The following is a 27,518-nucleotide window of genomic DNA, read 5'->3' as shown; positions in this document are numbered from 1 at the left end:
AGCTGAATGACGTGCACAACATTAGCCATTTCTAATTCGTGTTATTAGCAAAGAACATCTAAAACCCTGTAGTGTACTCCCTGTAGGGGATACGTCATTGGTTCTCAAGGATCAGTTTTCTGTCACATATTCCCTACATTCATTATGGGGTTAAGTAGGCGTTGATGGAACACTCATTTGGTTAGACTCATTTCTGTGTCTATGTTATTGAAAGTGATCAAGTGCACCAGAAGCCAGGTTCACAGAGAAGTGGAAGAAGAAAGAAGACAAGGTGAAAAGCAGACAAAGAAAGAAGAACACGAAGAGGCAAGAAAAGTGGAGATGTGGGAAAGAATATAGGAATACAGACAGAGCCGGCCTTAGGTGTTCCAGCGCCCTGTGCGGACTACTCCTCTGGCGCCCCCCCATCCCAAAAAAAAGAAAGTAAAAAAATCTTGTAACAAAACTCCCCTTGCTCACTATTTATCCCCTCTCCCCCTTTATCACTATGTACCACCTCTGCCCCTTCTCACTGCCTTCCCCCCTCTGCCCCTTCTCACTGCCTTCCACCATCTGCCCCTTCTCACTATCTACCACCTCTGCCCCTTCTCACTATCTATCCCCTCTCCCTACTTCTCATTATCCTTACTTACCTTATTGAGTCCTGCGGTGGGAGCGGGAGGTGCCCGTCTTCCCCCTCTGCTTCAGCATGAAACGCCGGCACCGCGACAGAGTCACGGAGAGTGAGGGACGCCGAGCGGTTGCTGAAAACTTCACGAGCGACCGCTCGGCGCCCCTGTCCGGGACTTAAATTAAAACATTGTTTTAATTTAAGTCGCGGCCAGGCGCCCCTGTTGCCATGGCGCCCTGTGGGGCCGCACAGGTCACACACCCCTAAGGTTGGCCCTGAATACAGAAGCAGTCAATAAAGACGGTAGGAAGACATTGAGAGAGCATGAATCAGAGTGGGAGAGAGCATGAGAAGGTGTGAGAATGTGAGAGCAAGGCTACCATCAGAAATTTTGGGGTAGATGACCGCCCTTTCCAGATGACCGCCCACACCTCCAGGATTTTCTCTCCTACTGTTTTGGTGGCAAATATAGCACATACAGGCTGTTTGGGGTACTGTCAAGCTGTTTAATGGCACAGAAAATCAGTTTGGGGACAAAGAAGGCACGACAAGATGTTTGGGGACAAAAATGGCACTGACATGCTGTTTGGGGGCTAAGATGGCACTGGGGTCTCATTAGAAATTGTAATGTATTTTTTTAGAAAGCACCTTACCTTACCTTATTTCCAGCACTTTTCAACCACCTTGCTGCCGCAGGAGACTAGCCTCTGCCAGTGATGGCTTCTCCTCTAGCCCCCTCTACTTTGTGGTCCTATAGTGTTAGGATCACAAGCTCAGTGGAGCTGCCACCAAGCTTTTTTTTTTCTTTTAGAAAAAAAACAGAAGGAGACTTTGTCTCCTCAAGCGGGCCCCTAAGGACAGCCAGGCCCCCCTAGGACATCCAGACCATTTACAGCAGTAAAGGGAGCAGCATTTCATCCTTAGACCCAGGCAGCACAATGTCCTGGGCCAGCCCTGCATGTTTTATTTAAAAGCATTAGACTCACCACGTCCCGAACACGGCTGACTGGAGGTCCCCTGGCACTTTTTCTTGCTTAGTTCTATTGACAACGGGCAGGAACGTGGGTGTTCACACTTCCGTCCAGTCCATCCATCCTTACAGTCGCATCGGCCGCAGTTACATTGACCATGACCTGCAACAGTATTTTCACATTCAAAACATATTTTCTACAAGGGTTGAAGCATTTCATGTTCAATACAGGAGAAAAAAGTGAAACATCATTGTAACCTGGTTTGGCACGACAGGTCTGTGGACAGCTAGTAGTTTCAATAATAATGCAGGGTGACAGTAAAAGCTTTTACTGTACTTTTTACTCTTATCTCACAGAGAATTCCTTTTCATTCATTTATAATGTGTTTGCTATATTTAATACCGGTCTTTTTCAGTGTGTATATTATATACAATCGCATGTAGGTTCAATATTGATTTGTTTTATGCTTCCACCACCTTCCAGATAGTAAGCTTGTTTAATAAGGGTCCTCAAAACCTTTTGTTTCTCTAAGTCCAAATTGTTATGTCAGATGCATAATAAAATACAGACCTGGGTGTTTATTGCCATCTCCCTATCCCTTCTATATTTTATAACATTTTCTAATGTGCACTTCTAATGCACTTGCTCATGAGGGTGGCAGTATATAAAATTAACAGATATATGCTGCACATAAATAATATAAACTTATCAGACAATTGTGGTGTGGCTGTGGACTACCTCCTCTGGTCAATAATTCTAAACTGTAACATTTCTTCTGACATAATTTCCCCCTGCAGCTCCTTTAACCCCTTCGTGACAAAGGCTGATTTTACTTTTTGTACCCTTCGTGACAATGGCCGTTTTAACATTTCTGCGCTGCTCGTGTTTAGTTGTTATTTTCTTCTTTCCCGTTTACTGAACCCACACACATTAGATATTGTTTTTTTCAGGACAAGAAGGGCTTGTATCATATTATTTACTATTAAAAAAAGTATAAAATATGGTGAAAAATTTAGAAAAAAATGACTGTTTCTAACTTTTAGTTGAAAAATCTTTTACTCATCAATAAAAGGTAATGAAAAAAACTGCTAAATAGATTCTACTATTTGTCCTGAGTTTAGAAATACCCAATGTTTTTATGTTTTTTTGCTTTTTTCTACACATTATGGGGCAAAAAGCACAGGTAGCGTTTTGCTATTTCAAAGCCTTTTTTTCCAAATCTGGTAATTCTTCCCCCCATGTGCCATTTCGGGTATCTTTGAAGCCGGCCAATGCAATTTACCCCATCAAGTCATATATTTTTGAAAACTAGACAGCCCAGGGTATTCCAAGTGCTAGTATTTTAACCCTTTCCAAGCACTAATTCTACCATCAGCCTTTGTCAAACTTTATGGTAGTAATTTTTTTTGCATTTGTTTTTTCACACACTTTACTTTAGGTATGAATAAACAGGTTCTGGTATATGTCACTATCATAAAACACCCCAATATGTGTTTAGCAACATCTCCTGAGTACAGCGATACCTCACATGAATGATTTTGCCTGGGTGTTTGGGGGCAAAAGGGCCACATTTGGGGCATGCGCATTTTCAATGTTGAACTTTGGCATTTGGGGATCCACTGCCCATGCCCTATTTGGCACATCTTTGAGCCGGGCCATTTCAGTGTGCCCAATAAAGCCATATATTTTTGAAAACTAGACACCCCAGGGTATTTTAAATGCTAGTATTTTAACTCTTTCCATGCACCATATCTACCACCAGTCTTTGTCAAACTTTGTGGTAGTCATTTTTTTGCATTTGTTTTGTTTAGGTATGAATTAAAAAGTTCTCGTATATGTCACTATCACAAAACACCCCAATATGTGTTCAGCAACATCTCCTGAGTGCAGTGATACCCCACATGAATGATTTTTCCTGGCTGTTTGGGGGCAAAAGGGCCACATTTGGAGCGTGCACATTTTTCAATGTGGAACTTTGGCATTTGGGGATCCACTGCCCATGCCCTATTTGGTACATCTTTGAGCCGGGCCATTTCAGTGTGCCCAATAAAGCCATATATTTTTGAAAACTAGACACCCCAGGGTATTTTAAATGCTGGTATTTTAACTCTTTGCATGCACACATTTTACCACCAGCATTTTTTCAAAGTTTGCAGTAGTATTTTTGTGTGTGTATTTTTCCCACACACATCTACTTTATGTATGAATTTACAGCTCCTGGTATATGCCGCTGTCACATGACACCCCAATATGTGTTCAGCAACATCTCCTGAGTACAGTGATACCCCACATGCATGGGTTTGTCATTTTTGGGGGGAACTAAAAGGCCACATTTGGTACGTGTGCATTTTTCTAATTGGAAATTAGATGTGTGGCCATCCTTCCCCCCGTGTTATTTGGGACATTGTTGAATCCGGCCAATTCAATTTACCCCATCAGATCATACATTTTTTAAAAGTAGACACCCCATGGGCATTTAATATGCCAGTATTTTAACTCTTTCCATGTGAGAATTGTTTTAAGCTAATGTGCTAATTTTAGGACTTGCTCACAAAAATATATTTTTTATATATATATTTTAATTTTTTTTTGCCTTTTTTAAAACATTTGTAAGATTTTTTTTTCAACTTGAAGGTTCCCCTGATAGTGACATCTGAGGGAAATTATTTTTACATTTTACTGGTTTTTTACAATTTTTTTTCTAATGATTATTAATTTTATTTTTTTTTTAATTGATTTTTTTCTAATCACACTGTGATTAGAAGCAAGTTCAAGTTATTGAGCAAGTTCTCTCTGCGTGTTGTTGTGAGTTTCAAATGGGATATGGTAAGATTAAACCCAGGGCCAGACTAGTCTACCAGGAAATAGGTTGCCTCTCCTGGGGCCGGTCTTCAGGCAAGTCATCTAATTATACATGTGGCCATGGTACCCTGCAAAAGATATTTGTGCCGATTGAGGCACACATACCTCCTTTTCAAACTCCCACTGTGCGTCTGCACTTGATATGATGTCTTATCCAGAGCAGCGCTGACTGGCAGACATGCAGACCAAGACCACACCTCGCTAAGGACAGGTAAGTGAGGAGAGAAATATGTTTGTATGAATATGAAGAGGACATGCCAAGGAATGGGTATAAGGATGATGATGAAATAATGTTGGGTGGGTATGGAGAAGTTATGTTAGGGGCATGAAGAGGGTGGGGAATGATTGTGGTGGAATTTGGGGTCACAATGGTAGGGGATGGAAATGATGGTGGGGAGGAATAGGATGATGACGGAAATGAATATGGTGGTTAGGGGATTGTGGTGGGGATGGGAATGAATTATGATGTCAGGGTATAATGATGGTCAGGGGCAGCTCTGCACTTACACATACTGACACAAGTTTTGTGTTGTTTATTATGGTTGTTTACCAAAATAAATTCAAGTTATAGTTAAATAATGAATGTGGGCTATAAGTGCAGTCTCTCAGCTTTAATTTGAGGATATTCACATCCAAAATGGAGGAGTTTAGATTTAGATTTCTTAATAGCATCCATGACCTCGATGTCCACAAATGGTTGTTCCAGTGATTCCACCTGAAAGGTAGATAAACCAGGAAGACCCGATCTTTTTAAATATTCTCTTATACATTCTATCTTTTCTGCCTGATCAGGGATATTATAAAGTGTAACAATCTCCAAAAGCGGATCCTATTTGATTTGGCCTAAAGCAAATATCCCCCCTGTTTGTTATTATCTTTTGAATTCTATTTTTTAAATTTTGGTTTTTTATTTGGTTTGATGTCATCTTACTGGCCTTTTTACCTTGGTAAAACCATTTTGTATTATTTTTAACCATTTAAAAATAACCAGCTATTTGCTCTTAGTATTAACAGTTCTTTTATGCTTCCATTTACCTGGACCATCTCCTTAGAACGATCCACTGTTGGAGATCTCTTGTTTTCATTAGACAGGGTATTAAACTTAACATAAAGGTCTAATATATTTTGATCTCTAATTTTTTTGATTGAATGTCCAATTTTATTAAATAACCCCTAATAACGCATTTGCATGTGCACCATACTTTAATATGTAGCTCATTTTCAAGGGACCAAAAGTAATTGGACAATTGACTCAAAAGCTGTTTCATGGACAGGTGTGGGCTATCCCTTGGTAATTTCTTCATAAGTGGGTAAAAAGGTCTGGAGTTGATTTAATGTGTGACATTCACATTTGGAAGCTGTTGCTGTGAACCCACAATCAACAGTTTGGTACATTCTGGGGAAAAAAGAACGCGCTGGTGAGCTCCGGAACACAAAAAGTCTTGGGCGTTCACAGAAGACAACAGTGGTGGATGATCCTCGGATCCTTTCCATGATAAAGAATAACCCCTTTGCAACATCCAGCCAAGTGAAGAACACTCTCCAGGAGGAGATACAGAGGGTTCACCACAAGGTGCAAAACATTTATAAGCCTCAAGAATACAAAGGCCAGATTGGACTTTGCCAAAAAACATCTAAAAGGCATTCTTTGAACAGATGAAACTAAGATCAACCTGTACCAGAATGATGGTAAGAAAAAAAGTATGGAAAAGTCTTGGAACGACTCATGATCCAAAGCATACCGCATCATCTGTAAAACATGGTGGATGCAGTGTGATGGCATTTGCATGCATGGCTTCCAATGGCACCAGGTCACTAGTGTTTATTGATGATGTGACAGAAGCATCCGGATGAATGCTGAAGTGCATGGGGATATATTGTCTGCTTAGATTCAGCCTTATACAGCAAAGTTGATTGGGCAGTGCTTCACTTTACAGATGGACAATGACCCAAAACATACTGCAGCCTCTTCAAAAGTGCCGCTTGGAGCAATTGCCCCACTCTGCTCCATGGTCCAGGCATGTTAGTTTGGTAACTGTTCTGCTCACCCCAGTTCTGGTTTCTACCCATTCCACTATCAGATACCACCCACTCACTACTCGGGTTTTGCCATTTAAAGTCTATCTAACGCTAAACACAGTAACACCTGCCACAGGAGGACTTTGTGATAACCTTGTCACATTCATGTGTAAACATACATTTCTGGTAAACATGGAACATGATGCAGCTGTGGTAGCCTGTTATTTTATCTCCTTTCATATTAATCAGTCTCAACATATGAATTGACTCTTTATGCAACTTTACTCAGTATTAACGTGCAATGAGACCCACCAACTTGTTCCTGTAGTATTAACTCTTAAACAAGAGAACTTGATGTTTCAGAACAAGAACCAAAATATAAGTACTTTAACAGAAACCTGTCAGAGAACAGCTCAATGTGATAAACAACAAAGCAGCAGTGTGGAAAACGCTAATATTTTTAGCAAACAAAAAAAATCAATAAACTTGCCATAAAAGTAAGAGGAAGGATAAAGATATTAGCCTAAAGAGTGAGACTAGCTGATGACAGTTGGAATGTAAACAGTAAACACTCTACAAAGCCTTCGAAACTTCAAAAATGATATAAAAACGTTCAAGATAAATAACAGGCTTTAATGTGACAACATGCCGCCATCTTTAAAGAGGCTATTTGAATTTTCTGTGGTCAGAAATTCTATATAAAAGACTTGCAATATTTAAGAAAAGAGAATCAATTTAAAAAGTGTGTACTGATTGTATTATTATTATTGTTGTTGTATTGTATGGTATACTGATTTGCTGTTTGGTATGTTTTTAATTTAAGGAGGGTTTGGAGATTTGCTGTTTGGTATGTTTTTAATTTAAGGAGGATTTGGATATCGTTTCAGACGATCTCCAAATTGAATTGAGTTAAAGCTGCTGTTGGTTAAGAAGGAGAAGTAGTAATCAAAGATGGCACATGGTTTAACTACAGTGTACATAATGGATGAGCTCCCATCGGTGATTAGGGTAAACAACGGGTGTCTATGAAAATACAGAAGACTAGTATAAATCCTGGGATAGAAAGCTTCGGACAGCGAGGGGCATTGGCCTTAAGGGTAACAGAGATATCACCAAACGTCTTTATTTTATTTTGTTCTAGTTCTTGGGAATCTATCAAGCTGGAAATCACAATGATGTATAATCTACGATTATGTCCCTGCGAATACAAGGTGGGGTACCATGTGGGTTACCCCAAACAAGGAAGGATAAAGGAAGAGATACCTGGGATAGGAAAAAGAATCCGAGGTCACTGACATGTGAGAAGGGATACAGGAAGATTTCGAAATTGGTAATCTTTGAAAGAATAGAGGATACTGCAGAAGTAAGCATGGACAGACCGTTTTTTTGGAGAACAATAAAAGGCTAGGGGACAAGAGACAGAACACATAATTTATGAAATTTAAAGACAAGCTGATTAAAATCTGAGGAGGTGCGCTAATCCCTTAATATTTAATATAACCATTAAAAAAATCAATGAGACTGATAACAATTAAATATTTATGCTTGAGGGAGAAGAAAGGGGGAGACAGTGGAGGCAGTAACCTAAGATACCTGAAACCAATGTCTGTGAGAACCGGCTACAGAGGATTGATGGTTTCCTCTATAAATTGAGATGTGTTCAGGATGGTTACGTCCAAGCTACATGCATGATTTAACATTTAGGAGGGCTGGATTAGAGGGGTTTAAATATATTTTAGCCCCTCCCACAAGTTTAGGCAATGCCTTTTACATATATTTTGGCTAAAAAATATTTTATCAGCAACTATTTGAATTAGTATATTGCACAAGTATTATAGTGTATTTGCATTGTTTAAAAAGTGGTATTGTAGCCCATTAAGCAGCACAGCTTAGCAGAAGGGGCCTTGACAGAGCTATGATAAGGGCTTTAGGTGTGAGGTTGGTGATTGGTTAAGGTTAAAATAGGTGGGGTTTAGGCACTATATATAGGTCAGACAAGGACTGCCATTATAAGCTTTACAGACCTGTTTTCGTCCCTCCCTCCCTATGTTTTGGGGTTTTTGTTTTGTTTCTGCTTCACTTTGTCACAGCGGCAGAGCTGGATTGGTAAGGTGGGGGTAGGATTGGTGTTTTTGTTGGATACGGTTAAATAATTGGTGTTGTTGGTTGGTGTGGTAGGTTTTGACCTAGCCTTTGGCTCAGAACCTAGGAGGTATAGGGGTGTCACGGTATGCCCCTACTTTTTGTTTTTTGGAAAAGTTATTGGCACTTTATAGGTGTGGGATGGTTTATTGTTATGTCAGTTTATCTGTGGGGTCATTTTCTATGTGTTGTTGGTATGATGGGGGAATGTATAAGGGGTGACATTGTTATGGTTTGCTTTTCGGACATTGACTTATCAATGGTATGTTTATTATGTTATTTATTGTTATAATAAAGCTGTGGGCAACATTTTTTCCAACAAGAGAATGTGTGAGTCTCGTTATTGGGGTTTGGTTGGGGAAGTTTTTTTATTCTTTCCTTGATAGGATATCTACTTTGTTTAATACATGTCACTATATCAGTCTTCATTATACAATTACATTGGGTTATATTATACTCTCTGGGTCAGTAGGTGCTTTGTTCAGATAAAATAAATGTAAATAATTTAAATGAATAGATTTTATGTGGAAAAAAGTAGCATTTTGTAATATTCATACATATATGTGACAGGTCTAGGCCGTGTGTACATTTTAAAAAGAGCCATTATCCTTTGCCTTTACGCTTGAACAGTTCCTGAGTGTTAGCGAGCTAAAATGAGACTAAATCGTTCACATGTGCTAAACCTCATCATAGATGCGAGTGCTTTTTACAAATTCCTGAGAGATGCAACAGTGATGCGCTCATGCACGTTGCTGCTCTGTCATGGCTAGTTGGGGTCATTTGTTGCTCATGTTAGAAACGGTTGTTACTGTAGCAGCATTTTCTATGGAAATACCTTCTGGAAAGTGACACCTTTATACTTTACAAAAATTAATGACTGGTATGGCCAAGGAGCATATGACAAAAGTCTAGTTGGCAGGGAATGAGTGATTTGGCTCTCAAAGAGGGACACTTTGAAGATATGTTTGTCAGGCCTAGGGCATCCCGCAATATGCACCACTAGCCCCATGATCCCTTCCATTAAACAGCCTCAGTGCATACTGTTATTATAGACATACTAGCTATAATACAGTGCTGTGTAAAAGTTTGAGGCAGGCGGGACAAAATGCTCTAATCTAAGAATGCTTTCAAAAATAGACATATCTATATTTATCATTTAACAAACAGAAGAAAATTGAATGGTCTCCTCAATGCTGAGAAGTTCAGGCACACAAGACAATAAGAACAAGAAATCCTGGAAGTAATTGTATGGTTAATCTCAACATCACTGAGTTTGTATGGGATTACATGAAGAGAGAGGGGGCAACTGAGGCTGCCTAAATCCACAGAAGAATTGTGGTTAGTTCTCCAACAACCTACTTGTTGAGTTCCTTAAAAAACTATGTGCAAGTGTATCTAGAAGAATTGATGCTGTTTTGAAGGCAAAGGGTGGACACACTAAGTATTGATTTGACTTAGAGTTTTGTTCTGTTCACTCACTTTTCACTTTGTTATAAACCCATTTATAGTTTTCAAGTCTTGGTCTTGCAGTTCAGTGACGTCAGTTGCAAGGTAATTACTCCACTGATATCAAAGGACTGACATTAATTTCCATTTGTGTAGTTCTTTCACACACCAAGCATTTAGCAGCCTATAGAATTTTACATGTATACTAAAAAAAAGATACGTTACATTCCTGTCTCCCCATGCCTGTCCAAAATAGTTTAGAAGGGGCCCTTTCTGAACAATTTTGAACTGGTACGAGGAGACAGGCACAAGTGGTCGCAGGGGTTGCCCCAGGCCCCCTAGACTCCTGTAATTTAGCCACTAGGCTTGGCCCTGACAATCCTGAGCTCTGGCTTCCTGACCTTGGCCTGTTGTACAGCTTTCCTGGATATTGTCTCCCTGCTTAATGCCTATTTAGACCTACCTGTGTGCACCCTTAGAGTGAGTCCCTGGTCTTGGAAGATCATCAAAAACTCCCATGGCCACTCAAGCCCAAAAGGCTCAACCCAAGTGGGAACTGGTTGGAGGTTGAAGAACTCTTCTGAGACTGCCGGGCTTTCTCCCATGGGGACACACTGTCCTACCTTGCTCAATACAATATGATTGAGTGTTGTCATAATTTTAACATATGAGAGAATATTGTTACTCCAATATCAACATATAATAATTGTGTTTTTTTAAATATTTTTAAACTTTGATACAATTTTATGCTATGTGTCTTGTGGAAAATTTAAAAACGCTGTATAAAATCATGAAAGAAACCATGTATTATGGCAGAATCAAAGTTCATGCGCATATGATTTTATTATTTTAAAGAAAAAGCTACCTTTTATATTAACATTTTTATTATAAAAAACATTTTACACTAGTTAAGTTTGGTAGAATTGTTCTTACCAGAACAGAAGTCGTCCGAGTACCTGTCATACACTGTCTTGCAATTTCTTTCATCACACTCACAAGTGTCACCATGAATATCTCCCCAGTCTCCAGTAGGGTCCACATCATGACATGTACATTCACCGCATACGCATGTTCCTTGGGAGAAGATAAGAGAAGCATTATTTGTTTGGAGATTTACTACTGTTTCTTTTTTTTCTAAAAAGTGATCTAACATAATAACCAATGTAACATTTCAAAATGCTTGTAGTCAGATAGTCTTAAAGACCAAATTTTAGTTTTATGTAAATCTATGGAATGTTAATATTCTTCTAGAATAGGAGTCAAAGCTGTCATAACATAATGCATAGTGAACGCAATTACATTTTTCACCTCGGTAGGACTTACTGTTTAGTCAATGAACACCAATGCCTGTACTACATCTGTGCTGAAGTTACGTAATAATCTTTGGATTTTATATAAAATATGCAATATATTACAAACATGCAAAAGATCTTACTATTCCTGTTTTTCAATACAAGCAGCCAGGAGGAGGTATTTTTCTGCACCTTACTCGGTGGCACTACTACTATAGTCAATGGGACTAGTGGCCGCCATTCACATGTAGCTTACATGCAATTGGCTTCCACTCTTGGCCTCAATGGGAATGCTACAGAGCATGCGAAAGAAGCATACTTCCTGCTCTTGCTAGCTAGGACATTTTGGGAGACTAGATTGTACCTTTAAGGCAATCTTGTTTTTTCTTACACTAAATGATAGTTTTTATATTTAGATTTTATACGCTCTTTTTTCCTAGCAACAAAATCCAAAAGTACATCAAAAATGTTCTTTCAGCAAAAACTTTTGATGAAATACTGTAAGCCTGTTATTATTGGTTTAGTAAAGATGTAGCCAGATTGCAACCTGTTACTCAAAAATGTCAGTCTGCTGCCTGCTGACCAAACATTCAAAGCTGCAAGAACTCTAATCTCTAGGCTCCCCCTGGAGTCTGAAGTCACAATGCAGACTACTTCTCTACAGTTTTATAATTACTTCCATGGTCCCACGGTGTGTAACAGACATCCTTGTAGAACTACGTTAAGTGAGTAATCCACTTTGTCACTTTGCCCATCAGCACTTGTACTTTCTATTTCCAAAACTAAACCAACATAAAAACACATTTTCAATCTGTAAGAAGCCTAGTCTCATCCAGAATAGTAATAATAATGATGATAATAATAATTTGTGGTCTTTATATTGCTTTTCTTCCTGTGAAACTCAAACACACATTACAAATTTATAAACAGACATAGAAATTAAGTGTTCCTGATGGTCAGATGAGCTGACTGAATGTCTGATAAAAGGGTCTTTAGCTTTTGTTTAAAAGTCTGTAGTGATTGTGTATCGCTGATTAAGTGTTGTAAAGAGTCCCAGAATGTTCAGGCAGGGTCGCTGAATGCCAGGGAACCTGAGTTTATCTGTTTTCTAGGCACTGACAGGAGGGATCCGTTGGCTGAACAAAGTGAGATGGACTATAGGGTGTCATGAGCTCTTTCAGGTACTGTGGAACTTGATTGTTTAAGACTTTGAAGGTCAGATTAGAAATATGTTGGATATTTAATTGGAAGCCAATGCAAGGAAGTGCAGAACAGGTTTTATGAGACATAAGCGAGTTTGATTGGTCAATAGTCTAGTTGCTGCATTTTGTACTGCCTGTAGGTGATGGAGTTATTTTTCTAGGTGGCTAAAATAAAATATCATTATAGTAATTGTTAGGGATATTAATGAGACAAAATAGGCAAAACCAATATTTCGTCACACACACAAAATAACGACGCTACCAAATCTTGTAGTACCACATCCACAATATTAATTTAAGGAGATACCCTATATTTTATCTCCGATCCTAAATTCTTTCAGATCGCCGAAAATTATAATTCAAATCAGATAGATATCGCCACGATAGTCAATCAAAAATATTTATTTATTGTGAATACAATTTACCAAATCTATGTATGAGTCACAAAGTGCATAATATAAAACACAACATTCTAAAACATGTCAAAATGTAATCAATTCAAATACAATATATTATCGATAGTTATCAATATGAATTAGTACTATATGAGTCTAACACACAATTAATTTCCAGTCCACTCAGCAACCAAAAATTGATAATAATCAGGGCAGTAATAAAGATTTCACTATCTCTCTTATATTAGTTTAACTAACATGACAAATTAAAAAGTAATTTAATAACGTCTACGAGTATTAGTGAAATTCCTAATAGATGCAAATTATGTCAAACTTCATCTACAGGTAAAAATACCTTTTCATTATTGTTATTATCACAGGTTATAAGCTGCAGTCTCACAAGCCGCCATATACAATAATGCAATATATTATTTCCCAGAAACAGGGAATTCTATATGAAGAAGACAAAATTCATCTCTATTCAGAATAATAAAACAATTATATTTACCACCACTTGTTGCTGTTGTCCAACTGGTCCTTGTAGAAGTTAATCCAGGTTCAGTGGCAAGAAATTAAGTGTGAAAGAATATAACTTTCTAAAAGTTATATAGGTACGAACTCCAAGTAACTCTAAGAGTGAAATATGGTGCCAGGATCTTTAGATTCCAATTCTAAATTTGGTGAATCAGTCCGTCCTTTTCCTTTTTTTTTTCTTATCCAAGACATAAGCTTAAAAACAGAGCTTATTATCATAGCCTCCACCTCTTGATTGGAATTCTCCAATCATAACGGTGGGTTTTACCCATTAAAATTAGGATTTCTACTCATATTTACACCGTTGTAATTTCTTAATTTACCTGTGAGAGACGCTCTGGTCTCCCAAGTCTGCAAATCTGTTCTTCAGATATAAACCCCTATGATGATGTTTTTCTCCTGTGCAGCCTGATGTCCCAAATTTACTGTTGGAAACCTGAATGTAGAAACTAAATAATTTTCAGCCAATTCCCAAGTTCAGTCACTACAGGTATAAATCCTTAGGCATAATCTTTTTTTTTATTATTTTAAAGGTCCAAAATAAACCCACTTACAAGAAGAAACTTACAAAATACATATCTCCTTGCTAAGTTCCAAGACCAGAAACCTGAGTACAGGTAGAAACCTCCCATAATTTCCCTATTGCATTTTCTAAAAGTCCCAATGCCCCAAAAGCATACTCAGTAAGCTTCTTCCTACAATTCAGAAGCTTACTATTATACTGTTATCAAGCTCTCAAGGCCCCAAACTAATCTTACAGGTAGAAATCTCCAAGAAGAAGCTCACCCTCTAATCTTGTTTTCAAGACAGCAAACCTGTCAGAAAACTGCTGGTACTTGCTGGTGTTATCTACCCTTCAAGATCCTAGAAACAAAATGTGTACCCTTGGTAAACAGTTTTGACCTTCAGTATAAGCCCTTTAAAATATTTATCCCTTTCCCAGTATAAATCTTTGTTCTTATCCTGTTATATATATGTGAGGTAAGTACAAAAGGTGTGCCGGTCCAATTAGGTGGTCCAGAGCTATGCTACATAGGAGAATGGTAAGTAGCAATACCTGTCCTTTTTCACTGGTATACACTAGTTCTTATAAAAAGCAACAGTTAAGGGCTTAGGGGCAATTACACCCTCCACCTGTAATATGACATCAGAAACATGGGTGCTCAAATACAATTTACAATGTTGACTTTCATTCTTATTTTACCTTGGTTTCATTCTTATTTTCATAGGTGTGGAATCATCAGAATCTACAGACAATTACAAAAATGTTTGATGATCCTGGCATCTGGGTTGTTAATTATGTTAGAAGGCAACAGCTGTGCCTGTGGGGTCAAACATGATCCATGCTTGATATTGACTGTTTTCAGTTGCTTTTTTATTGCACATGAGTTGATGAGGTCAAACAACATTTGTTTGTTTATTCCTTCCTGAACAACTATGAAGCTTAAAATTTACAGTTGGAGGTCTGTTAATAACATTTGGTAATATTATTAAATCGTCCCACTGGCAAATTAACTTTTAGAGGTAAATCATATTCTTACAGTAATAAAATACACTCAGTATTGATGAAATAATTGAGCCAGATTGTTTTTAACACTAAACAAAGTTGAATGGCCCTTTGTATTACTTTCTGCCTAGGGAGACCTAAAATGTACACTTGACAGAATTGCTGCTGCCTTTATGTTTATTCTATTGTGATCTAAATGTAGACACTTTTCATAGAGTTATAAAGTCTTGGATTATATAGGCATCTTCTTTTTAATGGATATTAATGATTGCCTATGATTTTTTTATTCTCCAATCGAAAGCAGCCAGGATCTACATGATAACTTCAGTTTCAATTTAAAAAGCCCACGCGAGTGTGATTTTGTTAAAAGAGTGCCAATGTCATTGTTTGATTATTCGTATATATGTGGAAATCTTGGTCATGACAGCTTGTGCCTTACACAAGTTGAGCACAGAAAAGACTTGAGAATTATACCACATAATTAGCAACAATTTAATAAACCTAAAAGAACACAAAAAATGAACCTGTAACACTTAGTAATTAGTTACTTACCGGAACAACCTGTTCTTCCTTTTCTGGTTAATTGTATATATTAGTAAGTTTTATAAAGTAGAAGAGGGAACAGAAGATACTTGCTTACTTACATGCCAGAAAGTGCTATTAAAATGATTAGCCTCAAATTTAATGCAAAACAATTTTATATTTAGTTTCCAATATTTCAGAAGGCTCCCCCAGAGCAACCTAGATATTAAATATAATTCCACTAAATCTGTACAGAAGCCAAGCATTTCTCATAATTAAGATAGGAGAGAGCTTTTAAATGCTCTTTGGGTAATTAGATGCTCATTCTCTCCCCATCATTGTCAGTGAAGATGTATTTAAAAAAGGAATCTTTGAGGTTTTTATTTTAACTATGCAGTAATGTTGTTCTGGATAGCAGCCAAATGAAGAACCTTCCCTTGCTTAACTGTTTTGTAGAAAGTGTTTGGTATAATTTTAACTCCTTAAATACTAACGCAAAATATTTATATAGCAAGATATTTTTACAGTATTTGGTTTTCCTGCATTTAACAGAAAATCAAGCAGGTTCTACATGCAACCTGTACCATGTATATACTGTATATTTAACTCTGAAATTCTATGAGGTCAATTCGGGAGCATGCAATCAATACAGTGATGCGTTAAAGAATATCCAAGTAGAAAAAACGAAAGCCAGTTCACCAGATATAATGTGGTCTAAAATGTATTTCTTTTTAATTGTAGAAAAATGTTTTGTGCATGTTAGCACTTAATCGTAGGAATTAACTTTGTGTAAAATCATGCCTTCACATCTTAATCAATTAATCTTCAACTGATACAGCAGGAAATAATTAGTAAAAGTACACCCCCCCCTGCAAACAATGTATAACGCAGCAAGATTGAACCCATTACAAAGTAAGCAAAAATTTTACACAAAAAGGGTATATTGTAAAAGAATACTTGAACAAAGTAAAATGGAAATCACAAATAAAAATTAATAGAAAAGTAATAATATTTTTATTGAAGAATCTCTCTAAAGAACTGTTAACAGATAATTATACAAAACAAAGCAAATTTGGAAATTCAAACCCTTGTGGGCTTCCTAGTTTGGAACTCAAAAATCCATTTGGCTTCCAGTGAGATTACCTCTCCTCTCTAAAATGTTAACTCTATCCTATTCTATGATTACTTTTCAAAAGTAGCTGACCAACTTTAGTTTTCTTAACTCCTTTTGAACAGGCTGGATTTGAGAATGTCAGTTTTGAATATATATTGGAGTGAATGTCCCACTTCATGGTATGTTCTAAAAGTTAATGCAGATGCTTCTAAACCATAAAAAAACAACAGTATATCAACATCAAAATGGACATTACAGATATAGTCAATCAGATCTGTGAGTCTCAGTCAGGTTTTTTTTCTACTACCGCTATTCCTATAAAGTTGGCAAAATGGGAGGAAGTGATTACACATCATTAAGCAAGGAAGTTCAGACTAGACCAGGATGATTATTTAAATGATAAAGTATACAACTGGCATATACAAAAGAGATGATCCAATCATAATTCTATCCTTAAGCTCCAGTCTGGCACAAAAAGAGTGAGCTTTTCAAGTTGACTAAGAGTGGGTACCTCGCAGCCAGTTGTCCCACCCCAGCAGCCCTCTGAGGTCCCTCGACGTCTGCAGCCGGCGCTCCTGGCTTTTTCTCAAAATGTATGTATAGGCATGATTTTGCCTAGATTCAATCCCATAGACGGACTTTACATGGGTTCCAGTGAGTCCATGGGACCAAGGCAGTTCTTTCCAAATTGATTCTCAGAGAAAGAGCGTATTTGCACCTCTCTTTCTCTGTGAATCTATTTATAAGGTCTCTCATGCACTTCCACAAAAAGGTGAAGCCACGGGGACAGTCTCTTCCCTGTTCCTCCAATCGGTGGAGAGGGTGTGCTCAGAAGCTCCACCCTTTTTCAGAAGTGCATCAAGAGTAGTGGCGTACTGCAAAGGGGGGATTAGGGCGTATGAGCATGTATGTATAAATGGCGTGTGAGAATGGATGTGTATGGGTAAATGTGTCAGCACGCATGTGTGTGTGTATAAGCATGTTCTGTATGTGTAAATGTTGTGTGAGCATGGATGTATATGTGTATGTGTTTGTGTGTGACCATGGATGTGTGTGTGAGCATGGATGTGTAAGTGTTTGTGTGTGAGCATAGATGTGTATGTGTGTGATGCCTCTGCTGGGTACACTCAATGCTGGACAGGACACAGAAGGTTCAAAATAAGGTCCATCAAGTCCTCCAAAAGCACGTGGGAAAATGGTCTGATGAAACCAAGGTTGAACTTTAATTCCAAAAGGTATTTTTGGCGCAAAAAACAACACTGTACATCACCCAAAGAACACCATACCCACAGTGAAGCATGGTGTTGGCAGCATCATGCTTTGGGGCTGTTTTTCCTCAGCTGGAACCGAGGCGTTAGTCAGGGTGGAAAGAATTATAAACAGTTCCAAGTACCAGGCAATTTTGGCACAAAACCTTCAGGCGTCCATTAGGAAGATGAAGAGGAAATTCACCTTGTGGCTTCACAAGAAGAAGATTAATGTTTTGGAATGACCCAGCCAGAGCCCAGACCTGAATCCAATTGAACAATCGGTGGGGTGATCTGAAGAGGGCTGTGCACATCTGAGATGTCCTCGCAATCTGACATATTTGGAGTGCTTTTGCAAAGAAGAGTGAGCAAATATTGCCACGTCAAGATGTGCCATCCTACCCAAAAAGACTGATTGCTGTAATAAAATCATAAGGTGCTTCAAAAAAGTATTAGTTTAAGGGTGTGTACACTTATGCAACCAGGTTATTGTGAGGGCCCCCCCCCCCTCAAAGATTTCAGCTTGTTTTGCAATTGAATTGTTCATGTTATCGGTCACATTAAAGGTGGAAAAAATTCTGACATGATTTATCTTTGTCTCATTCTTTAAAATCACAAGAACCTGACATTTTAACAGGGGTGTGTAGACTTTTTATATCCACTGTATAATCATATATCAAACTGTATTCCATTTGTAGTAAAGGTATAGTCCATGTTTCTACAATGATGTGTAAATAGGCAAGAAACTTCTAATGTAGATAAGATCATGTTTCAAACTTTGCAAAATAATTCAATTTTTTTAATAAAATGAGTTACTGGTAAAAAAAAAAACAACAAGAAAAACATCATGATCTTTTTTCACACGAAGTTTCAGAATGACTAATTTTAAGTACACATCATAGTCAATAAATATACTGAAATACAAGCACAGATGATTAAGCCCTTGTGAAACGACATGGTGGATAGAAGGTCACTGAAATATGGAATAGAAGAAACTGCGAGAAGAAACTTTAATAACAGGACTTCAAATCTAAGAGACAAGTGATTCCTCTAAATAGTGTTTTGTTCCCAGGACCATCTTTTCAGACAAACGATATATTTGCTTTGTAGATGCATCATCAAGTGTGATCAGAACTTCTTCTATGGGTTATTAACATACTAGGTAAATAATTTACGACCTAGCACAAAGACTATGTAAGACTAATTGAAAGGCATACAGATGTGAGATTCATTAATAATGACACACCTCTGTTGCTGCAAATTCTGCCATCTGGAGCTGTACATCTTTTCTTGATCTCCCATGGGGCTATGTCACACTGGAATTCACATTTATCTCCATGCCAACCAGCCTCACAGTAACAGTTTCCACAGTAACACTTCCCATGGCCTGCACCCAAAACAAATTGCATAGTCAAGGAATACATATAAATATATATATATATATAGAGAGAGAGAGAGAGAGATTGGCGTGTGTGTGGTATGTGTGTGTATATTTTATATTCTATAATGCTGTGTATATTTATTATATATAGAAATCATTTGTAAATTGTTAATATGTTTAACAGAACATTTTTAGCACTAATATTATCATTATAAAGCCAGAAAAAAGATTTTTGATTTTAGATTGTACAAGTGGAAAAGAAATACTAAACAAATACAGGTTTTTTTTGTGCCATACAATAATTTAGATGAGAGCTGTTTATGCATAGACACCGTGCAAATGTATTCCTCATCGAGATGTCTAAGCAATACGAATACGTTAAAAACAAAACATCCTACTGCTTCCAATGTAACAGCAGCTTGTACGGAATTTTGGAAAGTCCTAATAAAGTCATGGAAATGAGATCTTAACATACATTGAATCCACAGCATACTCAACATGCATGCATCCTTTTTCACCCTCTAGTAGCTTTCCTCTAGAGAAATTGTGTTTCTGCTTAATGTGCTGTGATCTCCTGCAGCAGTTCTAAAAAGCCTGTGATCTTGACTTGTTCTTCTTAAATAAGTTGCCTGGAGCTGACAGGCTGCCAGCAGTGGCTAAGCAAGATGCCATATTGTTTACAATAAAGTGGGACCGGAGAGGCCGGTTTCAGATATTCATATAAACTCCAGTGCACCGGTTCACATTATAATGAATGTATGCTGGTGGAAACACACCGTTCCTTATTTGTGTACTAAATACAATTCCAAACATGCTAAGTACAATCATTTCTGTCTGTAGATGTGTGGATGACAGGCCCAACTTTAGTAAGTATACAACTTTTAGACGCATTAAAAGGACTGTGGCATTTCCATCCTAACCTACATGACTTAAAATCCAAAACACAGAAACAGTAATATGATCATGACAGTACATACCTCCACATATCTCTTCGGTTTCATCATCAATGCATTCTCTATCATCACATTCACAATATTTTCCATAAATCAGTTCATTACTTTCCGAATTCTCACATTTACACCTTCCACATTGGCAAGTACCTACAAGCAGGAAAACGAAATGCGACTGCTGTGATGTCATCAAAATTCATCTACTTCAGAAGGAATATAATGTTCTTTAGCCTCGAAACAGCTTTGATTTAATTCTCCAAATTATTATTAATATACTTTAAGGCTGCAATATGCAAAGTTTTAATGTGTTTGCTTCCTTTTTAAATTTGTTAAAATTGATAGTAATAGGAAAATGTTTCAGGAAAATGGGACTAAAAGACTTGGAGTACTATTAAAAAGGCAAAGCTAAACGTTTGGTGTTTAAATATGAAAACAAAATAATATTGAGAAAAAAAAGATATTTATGAGCAAAGAGAGAATTTTCGAGAAAAGAACAAGCCCCACTGCCAGAGTCAATCAAAAGTTTTGAACAGCTTTGTCAGTTCCTATTTTACTTAATTCCTATACCCCTTATGGATTTATATATCTCTTCTCATGTTTGCATCAGAAAAAGGGGACAGGAAAAGCGAGATCTATACCCCATACCACACCGACTTTTGTACCTATCATCTCTGAATATCTGAATAATACATTTGGAAAAAGCAGTTTTGAATGGAAAAAAACTAAAATTATGCACAGTTGGAACATATGTCAATTTGAGCGAGAAAGCTCAGCATGGTTACTAATTTTATTAAATAATGGCATCCAAGCTTCCATTTAGAATTATATGCACTAAAATAACCTATGTTAGTAGCCTGCTTTTGGAACAGTGCGAACTAGTCTTCAAAAACATTTTAAATGATAGTTATGTATCTAGAAGTTTGCAGTGACCTTAAAGTTTCAGTGTTTCAGCTACAAAACAAATGCAAACCTGCGTTAGAACAAACGATGCCCTGAGAGTTCTTGCACATCGCATTGCTTTGCTTCCGGGTCAGGTCACATGTTGTCGGGTATTGACAGGCTTCACCAGACCAGCCAGCATGACACTTGCACTTCCCACAATCACATGTCCCATGTCCTGGAGATTTAAACAGACATATATGATTGGTTTTGAGTAGTTTATATATTGGAATAGTAATGTATTCCTTTCAATTTCTTAATATATGTTATACAATACACAATACATGTGTGTGTGCGTTTGTGTGTAGAGCTACGGTCACACTCAACATGAGATTTTATAAAGCACCAAGGGACTAAAACCTGAAAGGGGTTGGCATTTCACAAATACTTACTGTTGTGACAAACTTTTTAATAATAATAGTACTTTTGTAAATATATTTTTATTAATGATATTACAGAAGGTCTTAATTGTAAACTATGCCTTTTTTGTAGATGATACAAAGGCCTGCAACAGGAACAAGTCAAATGGCAAATGATTTAAGTGGAACTGCAATTAAATGTTGCTAAATGTAAAATAATGCACTTGGGATGTAAAAAATGGCAGAATATTGGGGGCACTGTCAGTGACTGCAGAAGAAAGAGACTTGGAATATTTTTTGTGAGGACTTAAAAGTAAGTAAACAATGCAATAAAGAGTGGAAAACGCAAGCAGTATATGTTTCTATATTTTATTGCCCTTAACAGCAATCCTTTACCTATCAGCCTCAATTATTTTCCAAATTATATATCTATAAAGTAATTACACCACTAGGTCTAAAAAGTGTTCTTATCATCACAGCAACTGATACTAGTGCAATCAACAGAAGATTTCACTGGTGTTTTGAATTTCCAGTGTCTTCAGAAGTCATGTCATAGACCAAGAACTGAAAACAGACTATGCAAGTATAAAGTATAATGTACAGTGGGATAAATAGGCATACTAGATCTTATCTGCAGTCAAATTCTATTTTTCTATTTTATTCTAATAGATGGTTATACCATTATGTTATATACCGTATTTGCTCGATTATAAGATGACCCCCCAAAATTGTAATATTAATTTAGGAAAAAAAACCAAAAAAACAAAAAAACAGCCTGAATATAAGACTACCCTATAGAAAAAATGTTTTGCTAGTAAATATGAATTCACATGTAAACTATTTTTCATATTTAATAAAAACTATGATTGAGAAAAATGATTTTTTTTTTTATTTCCTTTTATTTGCCAACCTTCCCCCCCAGTTATGCATATCTGCCCAAGACTTGCCACTCTGCCCCTCAGATATGCCTTATACCCACTTATATGCCATTCTGCCTCCCTGATATGCCACGCTGCCCCCCCAGAAATGCCTTATACCCCCCTATATGACACTCTGCCTACTGAAAATGCACTATATCACCCCCATATGCCACTCCCCCCCCCCCGACTTACTAATGCTTCCCCAGACTCCCTGGCGTCTAGTGGGGGCAGCCGATGGATGTCTGCACGCTGCCCGCAGACAACCTCTGCTGCCCCTTAGCGCCAGCAGCAGCGGAGGTTCTCTGCGTGCATGGTGCAGACGTTCACAGGCTACCAGAGAGGAGGATCCAGGTCCCCTGCAGCGCTCTGGCAACCACTTCCGCTGGGGCTTCTGTGATGGAGAACCGGAAGGTCACGACGGAACTCCGTCATAGAAGCACCCAGAGGAAGTGCCATCAGCAGCAGAGGCTGCCAGAGAGGAGGATCCTGGTCCCCTGCAGGGCTGCGGGCAATCAATACGCAAAGGATTTTGGGTATGTAAAAATTACTGTTGATAGATAATGCATATTTTATGCCCCATCAAAAAAGTTTGATTACTATACACCGATCAGCCATAACATCATGACCACTGACAGGTGAAGTGAAAAAGACCAATAATCTTGTTATCATGGCACCTATGGCATATATTAGGTAGCAAATGAAAATTTGGTCCACAAAGTTGATGCGTTAGAAGCAGGAAAAAATCGGCAAGCGTAAGGATCTGAGCGACTTTGACAAGAGCAAAATTGTGATGGCTAGACGACTGGGTCAGAGCATCTCCAAAACTGCAGCTCTTGTGGGGTGTTCCCTGTCTGCAATGGTCAGTACCTATGAAAAGTGGTCCAAGGTAGGAAAAGCGGTGAACCAAGGCTCATTGAAGCCTGTGGGGTCAAATCCAACAGATGAGCTGCTGTAGCTCAAATTGCTGAAAAAGTTAATGCTGGTTCTGATAGAAAGTTGTCAGAATACACAGTACATCTCAGCTTGTTCCGTATGGAGCTGCATCACTGCAGACCAGTCAGGGTGCCTGTACTGACCCCTGTCCACTGCCGAAAGTGCCTACAATGGGCACGTGAGCATAAGAACTGGACCACGGAGCAATGGAATAATATGGTCTGGTCTGATGAATCAGGTTTTCTTTTACATTGCCTGGATGCCTGGGTGCATGTGTGTCGCTTAACTGGAGAACACATGGCACCAGGATACATCCATGGAGGCCCCACCTCGCAATTTACAGGACTTAAAGTATCTGCTGCTACTTGCTACTTAACACCTTGGTGCCAGATACCACAGCACACCTTAAGAGCTCTAGTCGAGTCCATGGCTCAACGAGTCAGGGCTGTTTTGGTGGCAAAAGGGGGACCTATACAATATTAGGCAGGTAGTCATAATTTTATGGCTGATCGGTGTATTATAATAAGAGGATAACTATTTCATATGCATAGTATTTTATTAATGCTTCAAGTGATGATTGAAACATGGAATAAAGGAAGTTCAGTGTACTAACCAATGACTGAATTATTGTGTATCCAGAAAGCCTATACATGGATTATGCCCTCCCTACTGCAGGTTTGGTGGATTTCACAATACATTGTATAGTTCACTGGAATGCATTTTTTTTCACGCACCCCAGTGCACCCCATTAAATGTCTTATTATGTGGTACTTTGGACCTATAGTTAACAGGAGGGCATATTCTATCTTACTACAATGCATGTGCCTTATGACAGTCCGGTCGAGAGACTGTGTTGACTAACATATTAATTATTACACACTCTTAGATAAACAGGTGAACCATACTTATTGTCACTGAGCGCCTCCACATGTACAATTTAAATGTCACATTTATTGGAACAGATTAATAAGTACATTGAGTCTGAACTTGGCATCTTTTGTTAATGAAGCAGTAACACAGCATGTTCTATTTTAATCCTATATATGTGTATATATATATATATATATATATCTAGATATATATATCTAGATATATATATATATATATATATATATATATATATATATATATATATAATGGTAGTGTCTGTAGGAAGTAGGGTAGTACAGTCAACTGTACTATACAAACTGTGAATAAAGTAAAATGCAAGTGCATGTCAGATTTTCCAACTGTCTGGGGTTTAAATACAACCCACAACAGACTGATGAATACTCTACTTTGAGCAAAAAACATGAGATATGTGAGAGTTAAGTGTAAAATAAAGTTGTTTACCACTTAACCATAATTTTTTATTATTGAAACTCTATGGTATTGTTTCCAAAATATGGCAGCATGGGCCCTCGGTCTTATAGCGTCCCCGAGAAACACAAGGGGTAAAATCCACAATATATAGATTCTATATAATCTCTATAGCATATGGTTTTGTGTGAATATAGTGTGGCACACTCTAGATACAGGGCATCCAATGAAAGTGCAGAGACTTTGGCCAAAGAACATGTTTCACTACTGGGACCTCTCTCCCATCAATTTATACAAAATAGCACATGCGGCTTTAAGCCATGTGGAAAGTAACATTAGTTTAGCGCCATCTGTTGGCACCCTGTATATTTTTACTAATTGTATAAACTGAATGTCAGACCTTCCTGTTAGTAAATGTAGCAAGTGGGTAATCTTACCAGTACCAGGGATACTTTGATGCTTCTTAAGTTTCACTTGCTAGCCAGGACTAGGAAACATAGGCAAAAAATGGATCCTATGGTTTCAAGGTTTGTTTTATAATTATGGGGTTTCACTGTGTAAATAAATCCATGGTTCATCGTGTATAGTTTATATAGTATTTGTATCAATCCACCGATTAATCAATCATCTATTAATGCAATCATATTTCTTGACACCTGTGGAAGCAATATTTAATTTCTCGTTTTGAGTATTTATGGGAATATAATTATATGGTGCTAACTGTATGTAATTCAGTCCCACAGAAGGCAATTCTGATAAGAGCCTTGCAGACTGACACATATTTACGTAGGCGATTTTCTGGTGATTTTTTTCGCCTTACGTCAGTGGTCTACTATCTCCCATTTTCACACACAAGGAAAAGGGCAGACAGAGAAAAATAGGAGAGAATACAAAGGCAGCATAAATGAAACTGGAAATGACTGAAAGACACATTCACTAATAAGAGAAATGACATGCAGACAAGAGGAAACCCTGACTTACTTGCTTCCCATGCAAAGCCTCGCCTTATGCTAAAACACACATCCATACTTACACACATTTACAGTTATTGGGCAGACTGGATGGGTCTAATGGTTCTTATCTGCAATCAGTTTCTCTGTATGTTTTCACAAATATATCCAAACAAGCACACAAACACATCTATGCTAACACAAACATTTACACATACAAATCTATTATAACACATAAACACTTACACATACACATCCATGTTAACACGCTTGCTCCTTCCCTCGCGCACCCCCCTTATCTCACTAGCAGCTTTCTCACTGGCTACTTGCACACTGTACGAAAATCCTCATTACCTTATGCTGCCACACTCGGGTTGCCGCAGGGGGCGTGGTCTGGCGTGAGATACTTACCCTGATGTGTGTGGCTATCTCTCCTGCTCCTGGACTACATCACGTTGGTAAGAGATGCCAACTTTACAGACATTGATGGAAAAACAATTATATTGCATAATGGCGGGAATCATCTATTACACATGCTGTGTCTCTTATCCCTTACGCTGCGCTCCCTGCCCAATGCTACCCTGCTATTCAGAGCTCTGGGTGCCTAGGCGCTAATCTGGTTGGAGGTGCGGATACCGCTGCAGATCTCATGCGGACCACACATCGAAGTCCAGCAGGCCACATGTTTGACACCCCTGTTTTAAGGAGTGTTGGGAAAATGAGATAAAAACATATTTCATTTGGTTAATGATGCCAATATGTCACTGTCTTTGTATCTCTTTTCTTCCATTGCAGACTATGTGAGGATTACTATTCAATTACTTGTAGCTCCGACATTGAATCCAGCCCACTGTTTGCTATAGATTTACTATAGGGCCTATGTTCTAAAGTAGATATAGTTAAGTGCGACATATTATCTTGCTATATGACCCTGTATTTATACTAATTAGGTAAACAAAAACCTATGCCACTACTACAAAAAGTGAAAAAAATAGTATCTACAGAAATGAGGAGCATAATATATTTTCAACCAACAAGAATGAATCTGGATATAATTCTAGTATACCATATACAGTATCTAGTGTGTTTAAGTATTTTCAAGCACATAATTTATACTTCACTCACCCCACATACATTTGTTTTCATACCTACAGTAACTTCTCGTTGGCATAACACTGCTTCAGAATACCTTCTAGATCCTCAGATTTTTATAGTAACAGGGTGAATGTTACCTCATTTAAGTCCTAAAGCTCCCCATCTATTGATGCTCCTGAATCATTTTTCTGTTGCATCGCTTATACTCCATGTGTTGTTTGCTTTACGTTACATTGTTTTTATCAACGGGGCAAAATGCCCTAACGCTAACATGTTTTATGTATATGTAAAATGGAAACTTGAATCATATATAAAAATAAATCCTTCCTCAAAGCAATGTGAAGACAAGAGGTTGGTTACTAACCATGGCATGTAATTTGAACAACGGAAACATAGAAACAGAGAATCAGACTTTTGCACTTATCTACCACCCTCTTGGTATATACAGGGTTAAGTGCAGTCCTGTGGCTGTTTTCCTAAGGACAGTTAAATCTTGACTTGAGTTTTTTTTACAATATATAGTTCAAAGCTGACACAATTTACAATAAATGTAACTCGTGTTGCTTAAACAGAGCACATTTATTCTCAACGAAGACAAAGATAAATTAACTGCATCCATCAAAACAGCTTCGATAGAAGTTTGTGTATTAATTAAATACTGTTTTTGCAAAAACAAAGAAATCTAATATTCAATTGATTCTCTCTCAATAAAGCAGGAAAATGTTTAAATTGTTCATATAAAAAAAAAAAGCTGCAAGTAAGTTCTCTTTATAAGCAATGAGGTCATAGTAAATAGGAAGCCAAAAGAAAGGTACCAATATAAGGCGGT

At 37.8% G+C, this 27,518-nt stretch overlaps 1 protein-coding gene across 1 annotated transcript in view; it reads right to left on the bottom strand.

The window, feature by feature from the left end:
* LOC149299923 (integrin beta-like protein 1) overlaps nucleotides 1-27,518 on the bottom strand; it is an 87,635-nt gene that overhangs the window by 36,719 nt on the left and 23,398 nt on the right. Inside the window, exons 3-7 of the mRNA XM_089485947.1 lie at nucleotides 21,165-21,311; nucleotides 20,222-20,344; nucleotides 19,110-19,250; nucleotides 10,984-11,124; nucleotides 1,597-1,743 (exon numbers count right to left, since the gene is read on the bottom strand). Of these exons, the coding sequence (XP_089342073.1) occupies nucleotides 1,597-1,743; nucleotides 10,984-11,124; nucleotides 19,110-19,250; nucleotides 20,222-20,344; nucleotides 21,165-21,311 (699 nt within the window). The remainder of the gene's footprint in view (nucleotides 1-1,596; nucleotides 1,744-10,983; nucleotides 11,125-19,109; nucleotides 19,251-20,221; nucleotides 20,345-21,164; nucleotides 21,312-27,518) is intronic.

Source organism: Sceloporus occidentalis, unplaced genomic scaffold (assembly GCF_023333645.1).
Source record: "Sceloporus occidentalis isolate IW3139 unplaced genomic scaffold, rSceOcc1.0.p SCAF_27, whole genome shotgun sequence".
NCBI lineage: Eukaryota > Metazoa > Chordata > Lepidosauria > Squamata > Phrynosomatidae > Sceloporus > Sceloporus occidentalis.
The sequence above is the reverse complement of the archived record's forward strand: the minus strand, read 5'-3'. Positions and strand labels throughout refer to the sequence as shown.